Source organism: Sinohyriopsis cumingii, chromosome 7 (assembly GCF_028554795.1).
Source record: "Sinohyriopsis cumingii isolate HCF-2022 chromosome 7, ASM2855479v2, whole genome shotgun sequence".
Lineage (NCBI taxonomy): Eukaryota > Metazoa > Mollusca > Bivalvia > Unionida > Unionidae > Sinohyriopsis > Sinohyriopsis cumingii.
In genome coordinates this window covers 6,668,604-6,690,664 of record NC_142967.1, presented here as the reverse complement: position 1 = coordinate 6,690,664, position 22,061 = coordinate 6,668,604, and the positions used below count along the sequence as shown (strand labels likewise).

The 22,061-nt window shown below is 35.8% G+C and overlaps 1 protein-coding gene across 2 annotated transcripts; it reads left to right on the top strand.

Annotated features, from left to right (window-relative positions):
- Positions 1-210: 210 nt before the first annotated feature.
- LOC149794685 (E3 ubiquitin-protein ligase RNF103-like) lies at positions 211-21,828 on the top strand. Of its 2 annotated transcripts, none has more exons than XM_089964294.1 (4): positions 211-417; positions 11,587-11,800; positions 18,634-18,889; positions 19,857-21,828. In XM_089964294.1, exons 1-4 carry the CDS (start codon positions 406-408, stop codon positions 21,367-21,369), a joined length of 1,995 nt encoding a protein of 664 aa, XP_089820420.1. In that variant the 5' UTR covers positions 211-405; the 3' UTR covers positions 21,370-21,828. The 2 variants fall into 2 exon arrangements, with proteins under 2 accessions (XP_089820420.1, XP_089820419.1); XM_089964293.1 differs by having other exon boundaries at positions 19,821-21,828.
- Positions 21,829-22,061: the final 233 nt, after the last annotated feature.

Sequence of the window (22,061 nt, the reverse complement as noted above, 5' to 3'; positions counted from 1 at the left end):
TCTTCAATTGCCTCAGTGAGCAATATAAATTGTAAATTTTATTTTATCGTGATTGTTCAATACCGTTTTTTTTTTTTTTTTATTAAATTACCAACCCATACGTGTATAAGCTAATGAAATTCTGCGACCACTGGAGTTTGACTTTGGTTTTATTAGGCCACCAAAACCACGTGACCTTTCCTACCTTCTGTCAGGTTACAATAAGCGTGTTCTGACATATTGGAAATGAACTGACGCAAACATGACTCGGTATTAGTCTGAGGAGTAGGTCTACTTTCACTTTCTTATTTTAACATCTTTGTTCCGCTAGCAAAGATGAAACCATGTTAATGTGAGATACACCATTTAAGTGAGCCACATCTTCACGGAGATATTCCTATTCCGTCCGAGACAAGAAACAGGAAAATGTGGTTTAAGGTATTTATCAAATTAAATGGTACCTCTACAACTGAGTTTATATTAAAATACATACCAGTGCGATACCTTGACGATGACACATGATTTGATTTCGTGTCTAAAGAAAATATATCTTTGTATGAAAAAAAAATGTTTCTAAATACTGCAAATATGTCAACTTTATTGCGATATGTAGGTGAACATGAAAATTACATTCAGAAAAATGTGGTCTAAAAGATGATCGGTTTTTAAATTAGTATTATCTTGTGTGAAAATATGCTATCATCTTATTGATTATGAGGATAAAAATGTATTCTTTCCTTGTCCATTTTTCTCTCTTTAATAGATATCACAAAACTTGCGAAAACATGCCACTTAAGTATAATTCTGAACAATAGTCTCTAGCGCTGAATTATTTTGTAGAATTGAATAGACTCGTGTATGATTTAATTGAGTATTTTTAATAGTAAGTAAAGTTTGTAGAATTGAATATGCTTGTGTATGATTTAATTTAGTATTTTTAATAGTAAGTAAAGTTTGTAGAATTGAATAGACTTGTGTATGATTTAATTTAGTATTTTTAATAGTAAGTAAAGCTTGTGGAATTGAATAGACTTGTGTATGATTTAATTTAGTATTTTCAATAGTAAGTAAAGTTTGTGGAATTGAATAGACGTGTGTATGATTTAATTTAGCATTTTTAATAGTAAGTAAAGTGGCTTATAAGAACACTATTTTCATGTCTGCAAATAATAAATCAATCCTGTCTTAAATGTGTCTTAGTACAATTTTAATGATGCAACTAATTTCATTTATATTTTATATTTGTATAATATTAAAATTTAACCTGGAAAACTTTCTGATGATCATATCAATAATGATAATTTGGAATAATTTATTATTATTATTATTATTATTATTATTAAACAAATTACGACAAAGTAAAGAAGCAATAATCTCAGGAGAAATTGTGTTGCCTGTGTTATCTGACATAAATATATTTGGTCAGACGTGATACTTTTGCTTCCAACTTATTATAAACCGAAATAATTTTGATAGTTAACATTGCGCTCTTTTTGACAAGAGAGAGAGATGTAAAATGTAAACCTAAAATGTAGATTTGCACAGTTATCTTAAATGAGTCGACTGTTTTCCATTAGGAGCTAAAGTTTTGCTGGAAAATATGGATCAAAACCTTTACTTAAATTGAAACTAGTATAATACAATGAGCATACCTCTGGAATTATAGTTAATTAATTTGCATGTAATTTGTTTGCATAACATGTGAAATATAGAGAAAAATGGCATGATGTTCATGATTAGATTACAATGAATAATGTTAGAGTAGTGAACAATTCCATGACATAAATATTTTGTTTGTTCACTGGGGACAGTTTCTTTAAACTTATAACATCTTGCCCTCAGCCTTAGGTCATAGTTTGTGTTTGCGCACGATTAGCTTGCGACAATATATATATATATATATATATATATATATATATATATATATATATATATACGCCTTGACAAGAAAGTCCCTCATAAAAAAATATTTATATTCAGATCTCGTAGTATTCGCTTTCTCTCCCTCTCACATAATCTTCTGTTTTCAAACAAAAACTCGAAGGGTTTAAAATCATGATTGTTTTACTGGTCGACAACAACCACCAAGATAACATTTGTACTAACCTGCCAAAATTTAACTAATCTGCGCTCTTTCATATATCCCTAAATGTTGAGTGCAGAAACTGCACAACATTACAGCATTTTCTGCCATTCATATTCCTTTTCTTCACTTTCCTCTTAATCATATTTACAACTACGCTTTTTCTTGCCATCAGCTAGTTTCTGACGTCTATGTGGAAGCCGCTGAAGCTTATCCTGGAAGAGCGTCAAGGGAGGGTCGCGGGTGCCTACCAGCCCAGATTGGCTGCCTCGGTGTTCCTAGCATGAAATTGCCAGAAATGTGTTTATAATTCCGTTGAAACCGATTCTCCCCAAACTCCAAACAAACAAACACAAATACGTATCTCACCCATCCCCCACCCCATGCCTTTGCAACCGTTTGGAGTGGATTTCATACCACCTACTCCCAGGGGAGAGAATACAATTAGTTTTCATAGCCCACATTCTTACAATGAATGAAAATTGATCAACAACTAAATATAATATATAATATTCCATTATTCATTCAGTAGGTCTACACGACCTTGTACGACTAGCCAAACTTTGGCTAGCCTGGTACCCCTGTCCTAATTCATTCAATTATTATGTTGTGGAGGGTATCAGTTTAGTTAGAAGTGAGTAATGTTTTGGCAATCAGCGTAGGATCGATTGATGCATGGGTGAACACAAGACATTTATTCCGCGGGCATTCATTGTACCTCGTCAAGTGCAGTCTTTTCTTTTCAGACACTCAGTTAACAGTTAACATAATACACAGGATACTTACCCAACAAAAAGATATTCCAATACACGTTTGATAGGGTGACTCCAATACACATTTTTTCTGACGTACATGTACCTGTATAAAGATTAAGGTGTAACAATTAATGTGTTGATTAGGTAAACTTGTCTTTAATCAGCCTTCGTTTCGCTATGGAATTGTACATGCAAATGTGAACAGCGCTTCCTTCTAGAGTGATTCGTTATGGAGGCGATTGCGATTCGTATTTTCAAATATTGATGTATACTGTAACGTCAACTTTTGTGCAATAAATACGCAACAACAACTTTGATGGAGTGAATGAACTTGAAAATTGAATTTGAAAGTTATTTGAGTAGAACAAAAACAATGCATTACTAGTAATTTTAAAGAATACAAAATATAACTTAACACACGAGTCAGAATAATACAAACCTGGTCTATAAATGCAGATAATAGTAGGGTATGTGGTCAAACATGGTATCCCTTCCCTATATATGGTAAAATAACTAAGACGAAGGCAGACGAAAGAGCACTCCGCAAGAGCTTTATTTAGTTTGCAATAGCGGTTCCCAACTTTTCCGAGTACGAGGACCCCTTCTTAACTTCAAAAGAAATTTTGCTGCTCCCCTCATGCTAATAGTTTTATTTTAATACTTTAAGGCTCTCTAGGAAAGAAAATAAAACAGCCCCTGGGGAGAGGAAAAACGGCCCACATGTTGGGAACCACTGCATTATATCGTTTAGACACCGTGGTAACAAGTAGCCAATTCAGAAACATTTCACGGCTCTGTCACTCTTTAAACACCCTTATATAGACCCTATGCATACTATGTGCCAAAAGTGAAACTTGAAATAGATACAATCATGTACAATAAATTACACAAAATAGAGTCATACATAACAGGAAGAAGAAAGGGAAAGAGAATAGATAAATACAAATACAAATTCAAAGTGTGGAACGAGAAACTAAGAGAAATGCAAATGAAATACAGATGCAGGAGGAAGAAGTATAAACGCAAATGAAGAGAGAGAGAGAGAGAGAGAGAGAGAAAATGAAATGCAATTTAAATTGAAAAAATTAGAAAAGAAAGGCAGAATGTACCTCATCCTCTACGTTCAGGTTTTATGTAAATTGAAAACATTATGCTGGTACCCCCTTCTAAAGAAAAAGACGTACATCAATATCCTTCTTATTTAGAAAACAACAACAACAGTATAATGGCAAAGACATAATTTGCCTTTATTATAAGAATGTGTATTTACAGACAAAAGTCGTGAAGTCTATGCTTCACTGGAAATAGAACACACTGCTAATTAGGAGGTAATTAACAAATGTATTTTGTAGGGTTTTGAGTTGGTACCTGAGACATATCGACAGAGATTCAGGAATTTTAAAAAAGAAAACTGGGAAAACCCGTGTCGAATATGTAAGGAAAAATGAAAATCTGATTGATATGTGGTTGTCAGCTAAAAAGGTTGATGAAGATTTTGATAACCTTGGACAACCCATATTAGTTGAAGAGTTCGAAAATTGCGTCCAATGTGACGTCAGGATCTATCATGATGATCAAAAGGTAGAACGTTTGGAAGATCATACAGTAGACGATTATTTTTTGTCTCACAATATTTTGTTGGTCAATAAAGTCTTCCTCTCTGCAGCATGTTTTTGTAAAAAAAATAAACCAACCGAACTTTTATAAATCTTCTGATACGACTGGTCAGAAATCCTTATCTCTTCGTACGTACACCAATTGTAACAAAATAGAGCACTTTATTTTTGATTGTTAGGTATTGTTTAAAAAAGCATCTAAAGAATTACAGAGCAATTTCAAATGATCTTTTTCGAAGAGGTCAAAGTCACGGTCTAGCATTACTTATTGATTCAAACAAGCCCCAGTCTGATTTTATTATGAAGAATTTTTGACCGTTCACGTCGAAAGGTTTTAAATCATTTATTGGTGAATCTGATAAATCTACCCCTAATTAAAATACTAAGGGACACATGGGCGTCTCAGTGTCTTTTACTATAAAGTACTTTTACTTAATCTGAGTCGTCTTCTTGTAGTGAAAGTGTTTTGATTTAGGGAGTAAAAGGTTTTTGTTAAAGTTCCTCTCCATTGTGTCAATTTGGCATCTAACTGAGTTTCAGGACCCTTGACTGTCGGAGTGGCTACGTCTTTAATCATTGAGGACATTCATTTTTTGATAGGTGGTGGCTAATCCACTTTTAACTGTCTAAAGTTGTTTGGATTAAAAGGCTGAGATAAAACTCCCTGATTTATGCCCTTCTTGTGCAGTTGCTAGAGCTATGGTCACAATTTCTCAGAAGACTTAAGTTGATCAGGCTTGCTATAAAGGCCAATAAATGTGAAACCATAAAACCGAAGGAGGTGTGAAACCAGAGTATCTCGATGCGTGGTCATTATGTGATTGGACGAAAATTATTAATTACCATTCACGCATTTACATACGTTTCAGCAGACAAAGACTGTTGTCTTGAGGACCTCAAGTCATACTCGTGCAGGTATTTGAGTCGCTCTTGCGTCTTAATACGTACAGTCTTAAGTTTTAAGTTTTTTGTCCCAGTAGATTAAAAAGTACTCGAAGTTTTATCTTTCACTTGAAACATTGGATCTTGTTTTAATAACAATTTACTTTCTTCTAGTTGTATCTTTTCATCTTTCTCTCTTTGAAGATGTATTGGTTGGTCAATTTCCATTTTTGATTTTACTCAACGAACCCATACGTATTTATAAAACTATCACACACACACACACACACACACACACACGCACGCACGCACGCACACACACGCACACACTGTCACTCTAGATTTATTTATCTCCAACTTGTATGTTTAATATGCTTCCATGCTAACAATGTATGTTTGCCGCTGGTCATCTGGGTAACTAACATTGACTGTGAAGTAGGGAAATATTCTAGCTTACTGGTATATCGTGTAAGAAGATTGTTTGGTTATCATTCTTTCATTTCATGGGTTATTAATTTACTTTCGTTCCGTTTAGTTTATTTCAACAACTGATTGATGCTTATTAAAGTAAATGTACTTACTTCATAATTCAATGCCATGACTATTGTTCTTTGTCTTAGTAAAGTGCAACATTTATTAGCCTACATCATCATAAACGTCATGTGTTTTAAGCAGTATAAAAATTGTAGTGAGTGTACTTTATGTTTGACAAATTTTCTTTGGAGTGATCATTAAGCTAGCAGAACAGCCATTTACTGCAAGTAGTTTTATTTGGAACAATATGGAATAATTGTTATTAATCCTTCCAAATGTATCAGTGATTTCACATCGATGTCAAATTTTATCATTCCAATTGATGATTCAAAAGCAGCTACTTTATACACAGAGTCACCAGGTACTGTCTTTAATCTTATATGCTCATTTGTTTCTCGGTTACGTTGACATTATCAAAATCTTTCAGTATTTTGCGATCCTGAACACTTTAATACTGCACGACGTGTGTGTCTAAAAATAGTCTGTTAGGAACTACTTTCGATTGTAATCATACAATGGGCACAGACTCCAGCAATTTGGATTTATTGGATTTGTCTGTGTACGTCGTCAACAAGTTGTTTGATCCATCTGAAAGTAGAGACGGTGAAGTTGACAATGTGGATGAATTCATATTCACAAAAGAAACGTTCAATGAAGCAAGAGACTGAACATGACATCCAAAATGTCCAGCGATGGCCTTTTATGACTTCAAACGTGAAACGCGCTGCATTAAAAATATCATTTTGGATCTCTTAAGCACGTATTAGCATAGATGTTTCTAACGATTGACAAAGCCAATGGTTCTGACTGTGAGCAATGCTCTTTATATTCTGTAACCAGTAGCAAATAAAGATAGATTAAGGCTAGATTGTGTCATATCTCTCTTATAGATCGTCCATGTCACAAGTCAGTGGAATCACTAAATTCGAAAGAAAAAAAAATACAATTGAAGAAGACTGGTTTTGGAAGAAAAGCAAGACCAACAGACCCGATAAGCCACGATAACGAAGAAACTTTTTTCCACTGGTGAATTGAGCTTTCACACACCCGCTGCTCTGTAATTTTCACTCTTCGATTTCTGGGAAAATGTTTGAATTTAAAGGTCGAGGTTGGAGATGTATCAGTTTTAATATATTCCGCCATGCCCAATATCTTCATTATTCTAAGAGGGATAGCATAGCCTTTGACGGTTCTGGGAGGGATGTATACAGATCCAAACAGCACTTGGGTGAGAACTAGTTCACCTTTACCTGCAGTATTTGAAACGAAGACCCTTGGAAATGATGGATGACGACAACCCCTTTTATCTGACCTCAGGTCCAATGTAGAAACTTACAGAAGCTTCCCAAATATGGTAATTCTAATTCTACAGATTGAGTTAATGTCCTTTACTTCAAATTAAAATATAAATAAAGCAAAAAACAAAGTCGTAAAAGAACGTTTCAGATACAGTAATGAATGAATGAAAATAAATACATACGAAAGTAAACAAAAAAGGTTCGAAAAATCTTTAATAAAGTGTGTGCTCTGCACATACCATGCAATTCCCACAATCAAATGCATCAATGAACGTTCCAAAATATTAGAAAACAAAGATATTTTAATAGAGTTAGTAAAAACAAAAACTTATTTTAAAAAAACCTGAAAATTAAATGAGTACATTACAAAAGAATTCAAATAAAAATATATTTTACTAGACAAAATATTAACAGTTGCAGGTATTATCACAGACAAGTGGGGTTAATCAACAGGATCTCTGAGGAAACTAGCCGCAGAAATCCAGGGGAGACTAGCCTCAGAAATCCAGGGGAGACTTGCCGCAGAAATCCAGGGGAGAATCACGAACCCTTCAGTAAGGAAGGATACTATGACAACCCTGTCGAAAGCTGGGGTCAATCCAACAAAGATCATGCAAATGACTGGGCATGACTATAAACCATCTATAATGTAATAATAATGAAAATAAATCTACTTTTTAAATCTCCTAAAAATGTTTTTTGTGGGCTTTTTCTGCTATTTAGAATTATGTAGGTTCCAAATACAGCTCAAGAGAGGGGAAATGTACTGTAATATGTAAGCCAATAATCTAGACTACATTTGAAACCGAAATCTTATTCCAAAGCAGAATTTAATACACTCTAAAACGAAAGGAATATATTCTTCACTAAAACAATATTAAATCCCGCATCTTCTTGAGAAGATAAATGAAGACTTTCATAGTTTTCCAGCTTACGATTTCAAACTATCAATGGCAGAACAGAAACTAATGTGTTGTCGACGATAGTCCATCAAGCCACATGTACACCGTGCGGAATCCGTCCAGACCTTGATAACGACAATTTAGCGGGTTTGACCGAAAAACGAAATCACTCCATTTCTGATAACTTGGAAATCTTTCAATGGTGCATTCTTTTATAACATGACATTAAATTTCAATTTAGATAGTGCAAACTGGGATTTCATTTTTAAATGAGTGACTTTGCTTGCGGTAAGCTATCAAGTTCAAAGGTCGCTGGGCGGTGCTAGGCGCACTCTAATACTGTTATTGTGTATTGATGAATCTACGGTTGTGTATTTATTTTGGAATAAATCATAAATTTAATTGCTTTGTTTCTTGTAGTGTATTTTTTTAGTACTAAGCATTAGGTAGCAAAACAAAATGAGTGTATATTAATGAGGTTACCACATTTCCGTGGAAACTATGAACTGTTTTTTTTTTTTCTTCTAAAAATACTGTACTCTCGAGGTCGTGCAGTATAACAGAAAAATTCGTTCATAATTTCCCATAAAAATGCAGTAATCTATAAATACTTTGTTTTTCAGAAATGTTTTCTCTGTTTTTGGTGAATCATTGTATATCGAAAATGTAGAGTTGACGAGGTCTTCATTCTGTTCCGTAAATTTAGCTGAATATCGTTCCACTTAAAAAACTTGCTTTAATCCCTCTTGATAATGCGATCTTGATCATCCTGCTCTCCGAAAACTGTTGAAGTGATCGCAATGTATGGTTAGTTTTTTGTGCATCTTTTTGTGCAATGAATTATATTATTTTTATTTTGTGTTGAGACTTTCATTACTAAAAGTATAGCATTTTACGATCTCCATTTAAGGTTTTAGCAACGTATGAGTGGTGTTGTAGTGTTTCAGCATTAAGGTCCAAGGATATGGTGGCGATTTTGTTTATATGAGTAGTTTTGGCCCAATTAATATTCTAGTGATCACCTGAACATATTGTGGTTGTTTTAGGTTTGTGTATTATATAAGGGCATGATGAATAAGTAACTTTAATTATTATATACCACTTTTTTCCTCTGTTAACTTAACATTGTCAGAATCGTTTAGTATTCTACGATACTGAACACCTTGATATTGCACGTAGGTGCACGACATGTGAATCGGGAAGTAGTAGTAGACTTTAAGTGTCAGTTCATTAGATTTGTTTGTGGATGAACTAAAACAGCTGTTTCGTCTATTTGAAAGTAGAGATGATAAAGCGAACAATTTGGACGAATTTACTGAGTCATACATGAAACTTTCAAACAAGCAAATGAATGAACGTGATATTCGCAATGTACACAATAAACGTGAGAGACGCACTATTGAAAATACCATTTTGATCATTTGAACAGTTATTTAGGAGAAATTTTCGTTATTTTTCGTTTATACAATGGTTCAAACTATGGCCAGTGCTTTCTTGGGTACATAAAATGTCGTTGAAAATGATACTGAGGGCAAGGGCTATCTATTCGATACGTATCATGTTATAAGTACTAACTTCGAGGGAAAATGCCAGTGAAGCTTTTTGAAGAAAATTAAGGATGTCAGAGCCACAAACCAATTGCTTTGCAATTTTGCGCGTTAGCTTCGTTGATACAATGTTTCAGATTTAGGCTAGCGATGGACGTCATACTTAATCCGGGTCATGGCAACTAGGAGAGCATGCAACTGACCGGGCATAAACATATCTTCTTTACTTGGTGATAAAAATGTCAAAAATATACTTACAGTTTTGCATCCTGAATTTCTTCAAAATGCACTTTCTTAGTTCTGCAAATCCGAATTACATGAGCTATGTTATGGGTTCTCAAGCTTGATTACACATTTCGAAACTGTACTGTAATTTGCACTAACATTCCCCTTACTGTACTCAAAATGAAATGAACGTTATATTCCAGAGCGTCTTTTCATAATTACAATTGAAAGACTTCATATTTTCCCAAATAATGATTCCAAACATTCAATGACAGAAGAGAAACACACATGCAGATAAGACAAGACGCATCATCGCTGTTAAAATCACACGTATTTCATGTAGAATTGACACAGATAAATCCAGTCCATAATCATAAGATTTTGTAGAATACCAAAAATACCCAAATCCGTTAATTCCAGACCAAATGGAAATGTTGTTGCAATGCGCATTCATTCACAATATGACTCTAAATTTCAACTTTGAATAGACAGAAATGACCATTTCTTTCAAAAGTGATGTCGAGCTCGCGACTAAGTTCAAATTTCGTCTGTGGCGTTATGTGCACACTAATGTACTAATGAATCTGTGCTTGTGTATTTAGTTTGGAATACAGCATAAATTCGACTATTTTATTTCTTGATGTGTATTTTTATTTATAAAATTAAGCCTTAGGTAGAATAGGAAAATGAGTATATAATAAAATGGTTACTGCATTTGTATAGGAAAATTTGAACTCGTTTCGTCGGATGAATATACTCCACTCCCCAAGCTCATGCAGTATCCATCTGGAAAAACTCGTTCTTATTTTCCCATACAAATGCTGTAACCTATAACTATTACGTAGATACATTTCTATTTATTATTATTATTATTATTATTATTATTATTATTATGTTGTTGTTGTTGTTGTTGTTGTAGGGTTTAACGCCATTTTTCAGCACACTATAGGCTATACATGCGGCCAGTATTAATGGTGGAGGAAGAACCCGGGAAAACCCATGAAAGAACCATCGACCCACGAGAAGCTACTGGCAAGCTTTCTCACATATCCACATTAGCCGAATCCGAGACTCGAACCCACGCAGACAGAGGTGAGATGGCAGTGATCCGTAACGAAGAGCACTTAAGACCACTCGGCCACTCGGGGCCCCTTCTATTTATTATGTAAAAAGATCGAAATATTTTAAATTTAACTAGTGTTTCATTTATCTCATATATTAGCTTCAAAAACATTATTGCAAGCGAACAGGAACATGTTGACATCTCTTTTAAAATGTGCAAAATATATTGTTCATTTATCAAAAATACTCTTTGTAAGACCCACTGAGGTGTAACTTAGTTTGGTTAGTATCAAGTTGCTGACTTTTGTACAAAAACCTTTTTTATTAGGTCATTTAAATATGTGTATGTATCGAATAATCCGTAAGGCGCACCAGATCTTTCAGTACGGTTTACAATTAGTAGCATGAAGCAACCTCACAAATCTTGGAACATCGATATACCACACAAAATATCTGTATCTGTCGTAACATACAGAACTTGCATCAAAGTGTATTCACCTTTATAATATATTTATGATTCTTGTATCGGATATATAAGCAGTATCAACCCTTCATTCAGCACTGTCACTACGAGGATGCTATTTTACTTCACATACATACAATGCAATGGCTTGAGCTTATGACAGTTGCTGATTTGTATCTAAGTTTTGCAGGGTAATTTGACATTTATTCTTTTCAATATATAACACAATATGGTTTGCAGGTGGTATTGCTTCTGATTTACCTGTGTGTGTTGTTCATTTTGGCGCGGCTGATCGAGCTGATGGTGCACTACCAACAGGGCCAGCTGTCACGTCGCCTCCTGGATCCTGTGACACTCAATGTCCAAAGTCTGAAGGCCCTCTTGGAACACAGAGGCGTCCCATATTACAGCCTTGTGGAAAAGTCCGAGTTCTCTGAGCTAGTAGAAGCCTCAGGTAAAATATATGTGTGTGTGTATGTGTGTGTGTGTGTGTGTGTGTGTGTGCGTGTGTGTGTGTGTAATTTCACCCAAGAGTGCATGCATTGTTCAAAATAGTATTAACACACCAAGGATATGATTGGAATGTTTTTTAAAATATTTTTAAATCAGGAGTTCATGTCGATTCTTTCAAGCAAAGTTCAAAACACTTCGGAAATTGTGAAAGTAGGTTAGAATTCTCATTTTTATATCCGTGGATCTATGGCGAGTTTTTGACAACCTAAATGTTTGTCCATCTGTCCAATGAAATTTGTACATTGTCTGGTAATCATCTGAAATTGCGTATAGTTATAAATCACTATGCTCTACACTTTTGTAACAGTTATTGTCCTTATGACTTGCAGCAGCTAAATGCAATGCATGACTTGAAGCAGCTATATGCAGTGTATGATTTGCAGCAGTTGGATGCAGTGCATGACTTGCAGCAGCTGGATGCAGTGCATGACTTGCAACAGCTAAATGCAGTGCATGACTTGCAGCAGATAAATGCAGTGCATGACTTGCAGCAGCTAAATGCAGTGCATGACTTACAACAGCTGAATGCAGTGCTTGACTTGAAGCAGTTGGATGCAGTGCATGACTTTCAGCAGCTGGATGAAGTGCATGACTTGCAGCAGTTGGATGCAGTGCATGACTTGCAGCAGTTGGATGCAGTGCATGACTTGCAACAACTGGATGCAGTGCATGACTTGCAGCAGTCGGATGCAGTGCATGACTTGCAACAGCTGGATGCAGTGCATGACTTGCAGCAGCTGGATGAAGTGCATGACTTGCAGCAGTTGGATGCAGTGCATGACTTGCAGCAGTTGGATGCAGTGCATGACTTGCAACAGCTGGATGCAGTGCATGACTTGCAGCAGTTGGATGCAGTGCATGACTTGCAACAGCTGGATGCATTGCATGACTTGCAACAGCTGGATGCAGTGCATGACTTGCAGCAGTTGGATGCAGTGCATGACTTGCAGCAGTTGGATGCAGTGCATGAGTTGCAACAGCTGGATGCAGTGCATGACTTGCAGCAGTCGGATGCAGTGCATGACTTGCAACAGCTGGATGCAGTGCATGACTTGCAGCAGCTGGATGAAGTGCATGACTTGCAGCAGTTGGATGCAGTGCATGACTTGCAGCAGTTGGATGCAGTGCATGACTTGCAGCAGTTGGATGCAGTGCATGACTTGCAGCAGTCGGATGCAGTGCATGACTTGCAACAGCTGGATGCATTGCATAACTTGCAACAGCTGGATGCAGTGCATGACTTGCAGCAGTTGGATGCAGTGCATGACTTGCAGCAGTTGGATGCAGTGCATGACTTGCAGCAGTTGGATGCAGTGCATGACTTGCAGCAGCTGGATGCAGGCATGACAGACATAGGAACTTAGCTTGTCTTGCAGTTTTCAAAACGCAAGTTGTCCCATAAGTATTTCCAAATTTCTGTAATACTTAAAACATAGCATGAATATCATCAAAGCATGTATATAGTGTCCAGTCACTGGACTCCTGCAATTGATTAAGAGGTATTTCCTTGTTTGAAATAAGTTATGGCTGGATGCTATACATAACAAAAATCATTTGAAAAAGCATCTAATCCCACATGTAGCAATCGAATTTACTGCCACATTTAATACTTCCATACTTGATGCATATATCAGGAACATCATCGGAAGCTGCACATCTTGACCAATCACTGTACTTCCAAGACGCCCTTTTACATTCCAGTTAGGTTCAGTGTGTGAAACTATTCTTTTACGGCGATTTCTCGCACAGCTAACGATGGGTTTCATTGTTGGTTTATACGTATTATCATCAACACTTGAAGAAGTGCATATTTCCCAGTCATTGAACTTCCATGATTTTTATAAGAGTTATTGCTCTTTGGTGAACTGTTAAGTTATATCAATCACGTGAGTAATATCACATTCATTTGGACCTCTTGTTTTCAGATTTATTGCCCTTTTCTATTTAGAGTTGGAGGCAGTTTTAGTTGACAGCTGTTTAAACAGAAACATAATACTCATCTGCATCCACATTAAAGACACATTACCCAGTCACTGAGACAAATGGTAATCACTACCTCCAAAATAGACACACGATTAAAGAGAAAAATGACAGTTAACACACAGTAAACACAACTACTTTTCTTATTTATTCATCGTAAAAACAAAATCGAGTTCGATGATCAAAGGTTACCTCTGGCTTTCTTAAGGTATTTAATGGCATTTGTTTATCAGTCCATGTGATAAGACTCAACAGTCTTCATTTGTTTACTCACTATGATAATTCAACATATTCTTAGCATTCTTAATGGACAAAACAAAAGACAGACAAAATTCTTGTAGCTTATCAAAATTACTTTTCATTGTCATTCACTTGAAATAATATTACATTTGTCATATCTTCAGCCGGTCTCATAGCAGATATCTGACACCTGTATTTTTCAGTTAAAATTTTGTATCCAACAATTATATTACCTGAGTTTCGTCTCAAAGACTTTCATTGCACTTTTAACATCAATAATTTGCCATCGTTTGTCGAGTATACGAATGCAAATATATATTTTCTACTAACACATGGCGACTTGATTCATCATCATGGTTACTAATATATGGCGACTTGACCCCTCATCATGGTTGCTAACAAATGGCGAATTGACTCCTCATCATGGTTACTAATACATGACGACTTGACTCCTCATCATGTTTACTAATACATGACGGCTTGACTCCTCATTATGGTTACTAATACATGGCGACTTGACACCTTGTCATGGTTACTAATACATGACGACTTGACTCCTAAATATGGTTACTAATACATGACAAGTTGACCCCTCATGATAGTTACTAATATATGGCGACTTGACTCCTCATTATGGTTACTAATACATGACGGGTTGACTCCTCATCAGGGTTACTAACACATTGCGACTTGACTCCTCATAATGGTTACTAATACATGACGACTTGACTCCTCATTATGGTTACTAATACATGACGACTTGACTCCTCATTATGGTTTCTAATACATGACGACTTGACTCCTCATTATGGTTTCTAATACATGGCGACCTGACTCCTCATCATGATTACTAATGCATGACGACTTGACTCCTCATTATGGTTACTAATTAAAAACAATCAGTTTTTCTATTGGTATTTTGCAGTAGCAGCAAACATTAGGACAAACCTTCCGATCCTCCGATTTTCACGATAAAGTCGTATTAATGTTTGATCTCATGTATAGTAAAAACGGATCCGGTCTACTAAATGCTCGTGGAATGTTTGCAAACATATATTCTGTATATAATCTCTGTGTTTGGGATTTATTTAGATTTTTAACGTAGCTTGAGCAATTTTTAAGTCATGTCGCTACGATGTCTGCAGTGTGGCAGTTGATAATGATGTCTAGCACTGGGACATCATGTCGCAAGCATGTAGCATCATGTCCCATCCAGTCACATTATCCTGACACCAGGCCGCCCTGTCCTAATACTAACTTCTTAATGATGACCGCCAAGTTGTTAGAACCATTTTTATATCTTTAATATAACTCGGCCGGGGTTCGAAGCTGCAACTTCCTGTATCCGAGGCGGACGCTCTAAATACTTAGGCCACTGCTTTTAATTACATCGATTACTTCTACTCCTCGATTTGGTCACATGCTTGCGAATGCCGTAAAATATTACTCAATGTGTGACACTAATGCGACCACGTGATTTTCGCAGGATTCAAGTCCTGATTATCTTTATGTGAGAAAATTGGTTACCGGAACCAGTGGTTTGAAACTAGTTGTTAAGATTACACCTGGTCACTGACTGAATCTCCTAGGATACAAATAATGATTTTAAAACACTTTTCAAGGTTTACGAAATGTTGTTAGAAATTTTATTCTCCCCTAAAAATGGAAATAGGGTATTGGTGTAGCAGAAACCAAGGAGGACAAATAAAAAACAACATATCAATAAAATGCAGTAACACACTGCTTTGCGGCAAATATCTCATAGCGTCATATCCCAGCCAACAAAACATTTCGAGAATTTACATCATTTATATGTGAGTTTTGAAACATATTTACAATGATTGATTTTTCGAACACTACGAAACTCGAAATGGTGTCTGACATTTCGTCCAGAAGGTTGATTCACGTCTAGGTGTAAAAGATCGAGCATTTCCGCGCACATTTCTCAGTATCATATGATTATTTTGATCTGATCACTCCAACCACACACCACTGGATCACCTGGTTAAGCCAGCTTGTGGTATGGCCTTGCATCCGTCATTCTTCGCACATTTTGTGTTGTACATTGTGAGTGCGTAGTTTTGTCTGTCAGCGATTGGTATTTTAAACTTCCTCAAAACCACGAGACCATTTTTTACCAAATTTGGTACAGAGCATCCTGAGATAAAGTGCTTCTGCTAAATATAGAAAGAAAATATTTTAAACGATTCTTATCTTCAAAATCTCTGAATAGATTTTGACCAAACTTGACAGAAAGAATTATGGAATAAAGAAATTACCTTGTTATACAAATAATGTCCATCTACCAATAAATATGGCCGCCATTGCTAACAATAGAGAAACATTTAAACGACCTCTTCTCTAAAAACATCGACTAGAATTATGTTTAAATAGCCTTTGTAATTTGGATAAATGCTGTCTCTCCGCCATCAAATGTGTTTGCTGTTGATTAAAATATAATATGATTTAAAGGATCCATGCATAAAAATTGCCCAACAGAATATGACCAAATTTGAAACAATGCGTCACGGCATAGAGGGCGTTCACATTTTTGCGGCAGATAGTGATCCAAACATTAAATTTGGCCGCTGTTGCTGAAACTAGACAACAGCTAAACTATATTTCCACAAGCCAGCTGAAACGAATTTTATCATGCTTGATAGAAAGCGTCCTGTCAGGAAACCCTTTCAGTTTTATACAAATATGTTGATTGTCCACCAATTATGGTTGATGTTACATAAAAATAGAAAAACTTTTAAACGACATCTTCACAAATTCTTACCTGGATTTGATCAGCTTACCGGAAAGCGTTCTGACACAAAAAGATGCTGATCCAGCATCAAATACGGCACTACTAAATATAACAATTTTTTTTTTAAAAACGACCTATTTTCTACAAAACTACTCAATACAATTTTACGAAACTTGATATAAAGCATCCTGATATGAAAATCTAACAAATTGGTATGGAAGATGCCGAACCAACATCAAATGTGCTGTTACTAAACTCAGAAATCACTTTAAAAAACGTCTTAAAAAAGACACTCGTCAAATTTTGACCAGATTTTGAAAAAATTATCGTGGTATAGAATGCTTTCATTTTATGCAAATGGTGTTGACCCAAAGTCAAACACGGCCACCGCTACTAAAACTAGGACAAACTTAAAACAGCTCCTTCTAAAATAAACGCGAAAGAGAAGTTGATGAAACTGGACAGAAATGGCATGAAGTCCTTTCAAGACTGTACCGGTGATTCCCGCACCCCCTCCAATAAAACTTTTCACCAAAATGGAACAAATCAAAACAGTCCAACGTCTTCTTCTCCAAAACCACTGCATAAAATTTGATCCATCGCTGGGAAAAGCGTCAGTGCTTGAAGATATTACGAATTTGTACCAATCAGACCAGTCTGCTCCAAATATGGTCACAATTACTAATTATGCTAAATCACATAAACGACTTCTCAGCACGCACTCAAAAGAAATGTACCAAATTTGATTTTTTTTTCCACACAGAGCTTTCAGTTTTAAACAAATGATTGGGTCAGGAATCAAATATAGCCTCCTTTACAAACCACAGGAAAACCTTAACAAAAGACAGAAACACCTTCAAGCTAGTGCTTCATAGAATTTAGCTGTATTTTACAGAAAGCATCCCGAAATGGAGAACTTTAGTTTTACAAGAATGATGCAAATATTCCATCAGATGTTTGACTATTGCTGAAAACAGAAAAGATTTATATTTCTTCTGAAAACCGCTCAAAATTATTTCACCAAATTTTACGGAACGCATCAAGGCATAAAGGGTTTGCATATTTGTACAAAATGATGCAAATCTACGGCTGAAATATAACATGGGTACAACTTTATCTAAACTTAAACGTAGATGAACAAAATTTGACCAGCTGATACAAAGTGTCATTGCAAAAGGCGATTCAGAGTTGGCCTAATGGCGCCGCTGTGCTATTAACTTTGTATAACAATGTTAAAATAAAAACCGCCAGAGAAACATTGAAACGATTTTTTTCATAACGAATGCAACAGTACTGGACCAGCATTGATACAGAAACCACCCTACTGACCTAAATGATAAGTATATATCATTTTCGATGGTATGTTTTGCATACACCCTTGTACACAGTTACATATGTGCAAAAGCCACACAGAGGATGCTGTCAGTAAGTTAAGTCTTTAATCTATAATATATACAAGAATTTAGTAAGACTTATGCAATGTTATGCATCCACCATTGTACACATTTTTTATCGTGTACTGACGTAATATAGGATAATATCAGTATGTTGAGTTCTCTGAGTTTTTAAAGCAGTTTCCATTACTGAGCAGTTAAGTTTTGTACAGTGAAATAAAAAGAAGAAAAAAAAAAACAACTATAAGGCACGAGAACAGTAATATCACAAGGAGATGACCAGTGTATATTACTGAGATGTGACTTACGTGAATAAAAGCCGTGAGAACATGTGTTACAGAAACAGAATTGACATTGTAACACCGGAATACTTCCGATGTCACTGCCATATGTCACTGTATGTTACAGGTGATGTGTCAGAAGAAGACCTCGAGGCGGCCCTTATGTTACAGGCCGATGATTCCATAACTCCAATCACACAGTTCAAAGGGGGCTTTGACTTTAACCAGCAGGTGGAAGATGCAAAGGACAGTATGTGGTTGGTAGTAGTCGTTGCAAGTTCTGAACACCAATGCATCGCTGTCGATACCTGGAGACACATTCAAAGAAAAGTGAATAAATTTAATGTCCGATTTGGTCGCTTTGACTGCTCAAAAGACAAAAGGTAGGACATTCTATAAATTGATTTGCGGATGGATCGGTATCTTTCCTGTATTTGTTGATATTTTAAAATAAAACATTATTTTTATATATGGACAATATGGTGGCAGTTTTTCATAGTTCAGTTGTTATTCTCTATAATTCCAAGACAAAGGATTGCTAGTTACAAAAAAATCAATTAAAACGTTATGCTTTTAAAACCCAGTCGTATGCATTTAAAGCTCAATCCATTCACCGTACTCGTTACACTATCTTATGTATTAGTTTGAAGCAGACAGACAATTCAGTTACCAAGTGAAAATGACACTGGATGTATAATGTTGCAGGATGCTAAATGCTTAAAAGTTCCACAGGCAAAAACTATACTACTTCTACCGCTCGCCATGGATAATCCGTAAAGTTTTTGTTAAGAGTCGTCTCCTCTCACCTTACAGCAGTAATGTCCCTGATTGGTTTTAATTTATCCATCTAGTAGAAATACATTATAAAGTTGATAAAAATATTGCAAAGTATCATCATATTGTAGTTCTGACCTTTCACTCCCTCCTTGATACCCTTTCACTCCCTCCTTGATACCCAAATAAAGGAACACAAAAATCATACCTTCTCGAGGGAAGTTGCCACAAAAGTAGTCAGTGAGTTTCTACTCAGTAGCTTCAAAATTGATTGAGTTAAGAATGAACGGACGGACATACAGATGGTATGCTATATGACCAGTCACATCATGGATATAGCTATTTGTAATCTGAGGAAGATTTTTTAATTCGTGAAGATATTGTTCACAGGAATAACTAAGATGTAATTAAAATACATTTAATCAATCATAAATGTTCTGTATTAATAACGGAGATTGTGCAAATCTAATGACACAAAATGTTACAATTTACAACATTACTTTTAGTACATATTTTTACACAATTTTTTGTCTTCGACAGATTATATATATTGATGGCTGCTTTGCAATTTTGCAGTTATTGTCGGAAAAAGAAGTGGTCCACTTCCGTCAGTTCCAAACTTATATTAGCCCTGCCAGAGCAGTACAAAGGAAAAGTGTATGTTAGGCTCATCACGTACCCAGGACAAATTGAAGCAGAATCAATATTTAAGTGGGTCAGACAACAGCTTGACCTGAATATTCATGGAATTGGGAGTTATAATACATTTCAAACAGACTGGTTAACTTACAAATCTGTACTCAATCCAGAAGTGCGTGCCATTTTCTTTTCCACCATGGCTACGATACCAATGTTTTTCTCTGCTCTCAGCGTTAAGTTTCCAGGACGTGTTAAAATAGGATTTGTGAATACCAAGACTCAACAAGGAAAATATTTGGTACAGAAAGCTAATATTGACAATGCCACATCCAGATATCTTATCATTACTGCTGAAAAGACTTTCTATTACGGATATAATCCTGGTGAAATGTTGAACTGTCATTGTTTGGAATTTTACTTGAAAACCTTGTATCCCAGTCTTAACGACATGTTCGTCTTAAGTATCGTAGTCGCAAATGCACTGGGATTGTTTGAAATTTCGTTAACACCTGGGAGATTAACAACAAAAATGTATCGACTCTGTTTGTGTCTTTTTAAATTTAACATAATACTTATTTTATTATGTTGGGCACCGTTACTCAGAATTTATCAGTTGCCACTTGTTGAGACTTTAGTTCCTTTGGCTATAAGAGCTGTTAGATTAATAACTACGACTTCTGTTTTCTCGGTTATTAGAAAGGACGTTATTTTCTATTTTATACATTGGCCATTACTGTTATTTTCATATCTAACTTATCTGATCGTGACCTGTTTAATATGTGAGAAAATGAGTTTCATCCACCCTTCAAACTCTGAGCAGCGAACAGAAGGTTTGGCACAGTCAAGCGATGCCTACCCACGTCTTCTTGATTTCATTGTTGATGCACCCGTCTATTCCCAAGATGGGAACGCTTTTGACTCGGAGCAGGCTAATGAACCGTCAGACGCCGAGCGTGATGATTCTGATCCGCTAGACGCTGAGCAGCAGGATTCTGATTCGCTAGACGCTGAGCAGCAGGGTTCTGATTCGCTAAACGCTGAGCAGGGGATTCCTGAGTCTGTATTTTTTCCAGTTTTTGAACAGAATCGATCAGCAACATATAGAGTGCAGCTATCAAGAGATCCTTTTCAGCGCCCTGTATTTTCCATTGTAAGCCCAACTGGGATAGTCTTATATTCTCAGTTATCAAACCCTATTCATCTGGAAGAAAGGGTCCCAGACAGTTACATCAAACAATTGAAGACCTGGAAATACAACACAGACTTGCCTCGGGAGGGTTTCGAAGACAACGATGAATGTACGATATGCCAAGAACCTTTTGTAGCAATGGAACGTCTAATTGACTTACCATGTCTTCACAGTTTTCATGAGAAGTGCGTAGTTCCCTGGTTAACAGAAGGCAATCATTCCTGTCCGAATTGCCGCCGGCCATCATACATACCATTGTGATCTTCATGTACAATATGAAATTTAAATCTGTATTACTCTGATTTATTTATTTAAGTTGTTTGTTTTAGTTTCCTAGAGAGAAAAAAAGATGTTTTGCTTTCAAAATTGACATTATTTTAATGCATAAGGCATAATTAATGTGAACTTTTCAAAAATTAACCACAGTACCGTCACCAGAAAGAGAGTTCTTTATGGACACACGCGTACAAACATAGTCTTGTAAAGTTACAAAACAGGAATAAGAATTTCATCAGCAAAATAGGGATATTGTCATTGAACGATTTTTTGAACGAAGAAATGCATTTGTTAGAAGAAAAATGTCTTTGTATCTATACTGAACTGTAATTTATTAAAATATGATATTTCGGATATGATATTTTTGCATACACACTATAAACTCTGAATGAAAATGCGCCATATTTATCAAAGTCAGCTGTTATTAAAGAAATACGTATTGTTTTGAATTTGTGACCTTAACAATAATGTCTCCAACTCAAATATCAATTTCTATATTCATTGTGTACATAATGGAGGGAAGTGAAGAACGAAATGCACCCAATGTTTCGGTCTAAATCAAAGCTTCTGAAAGGGACAAAAAGCGCGTTATCTCTCTCTCTCTCTCTCTCTCTCTCTCTCTCTCTATATATATATATATATATATATATATATATATCACACACGCGCACACACAT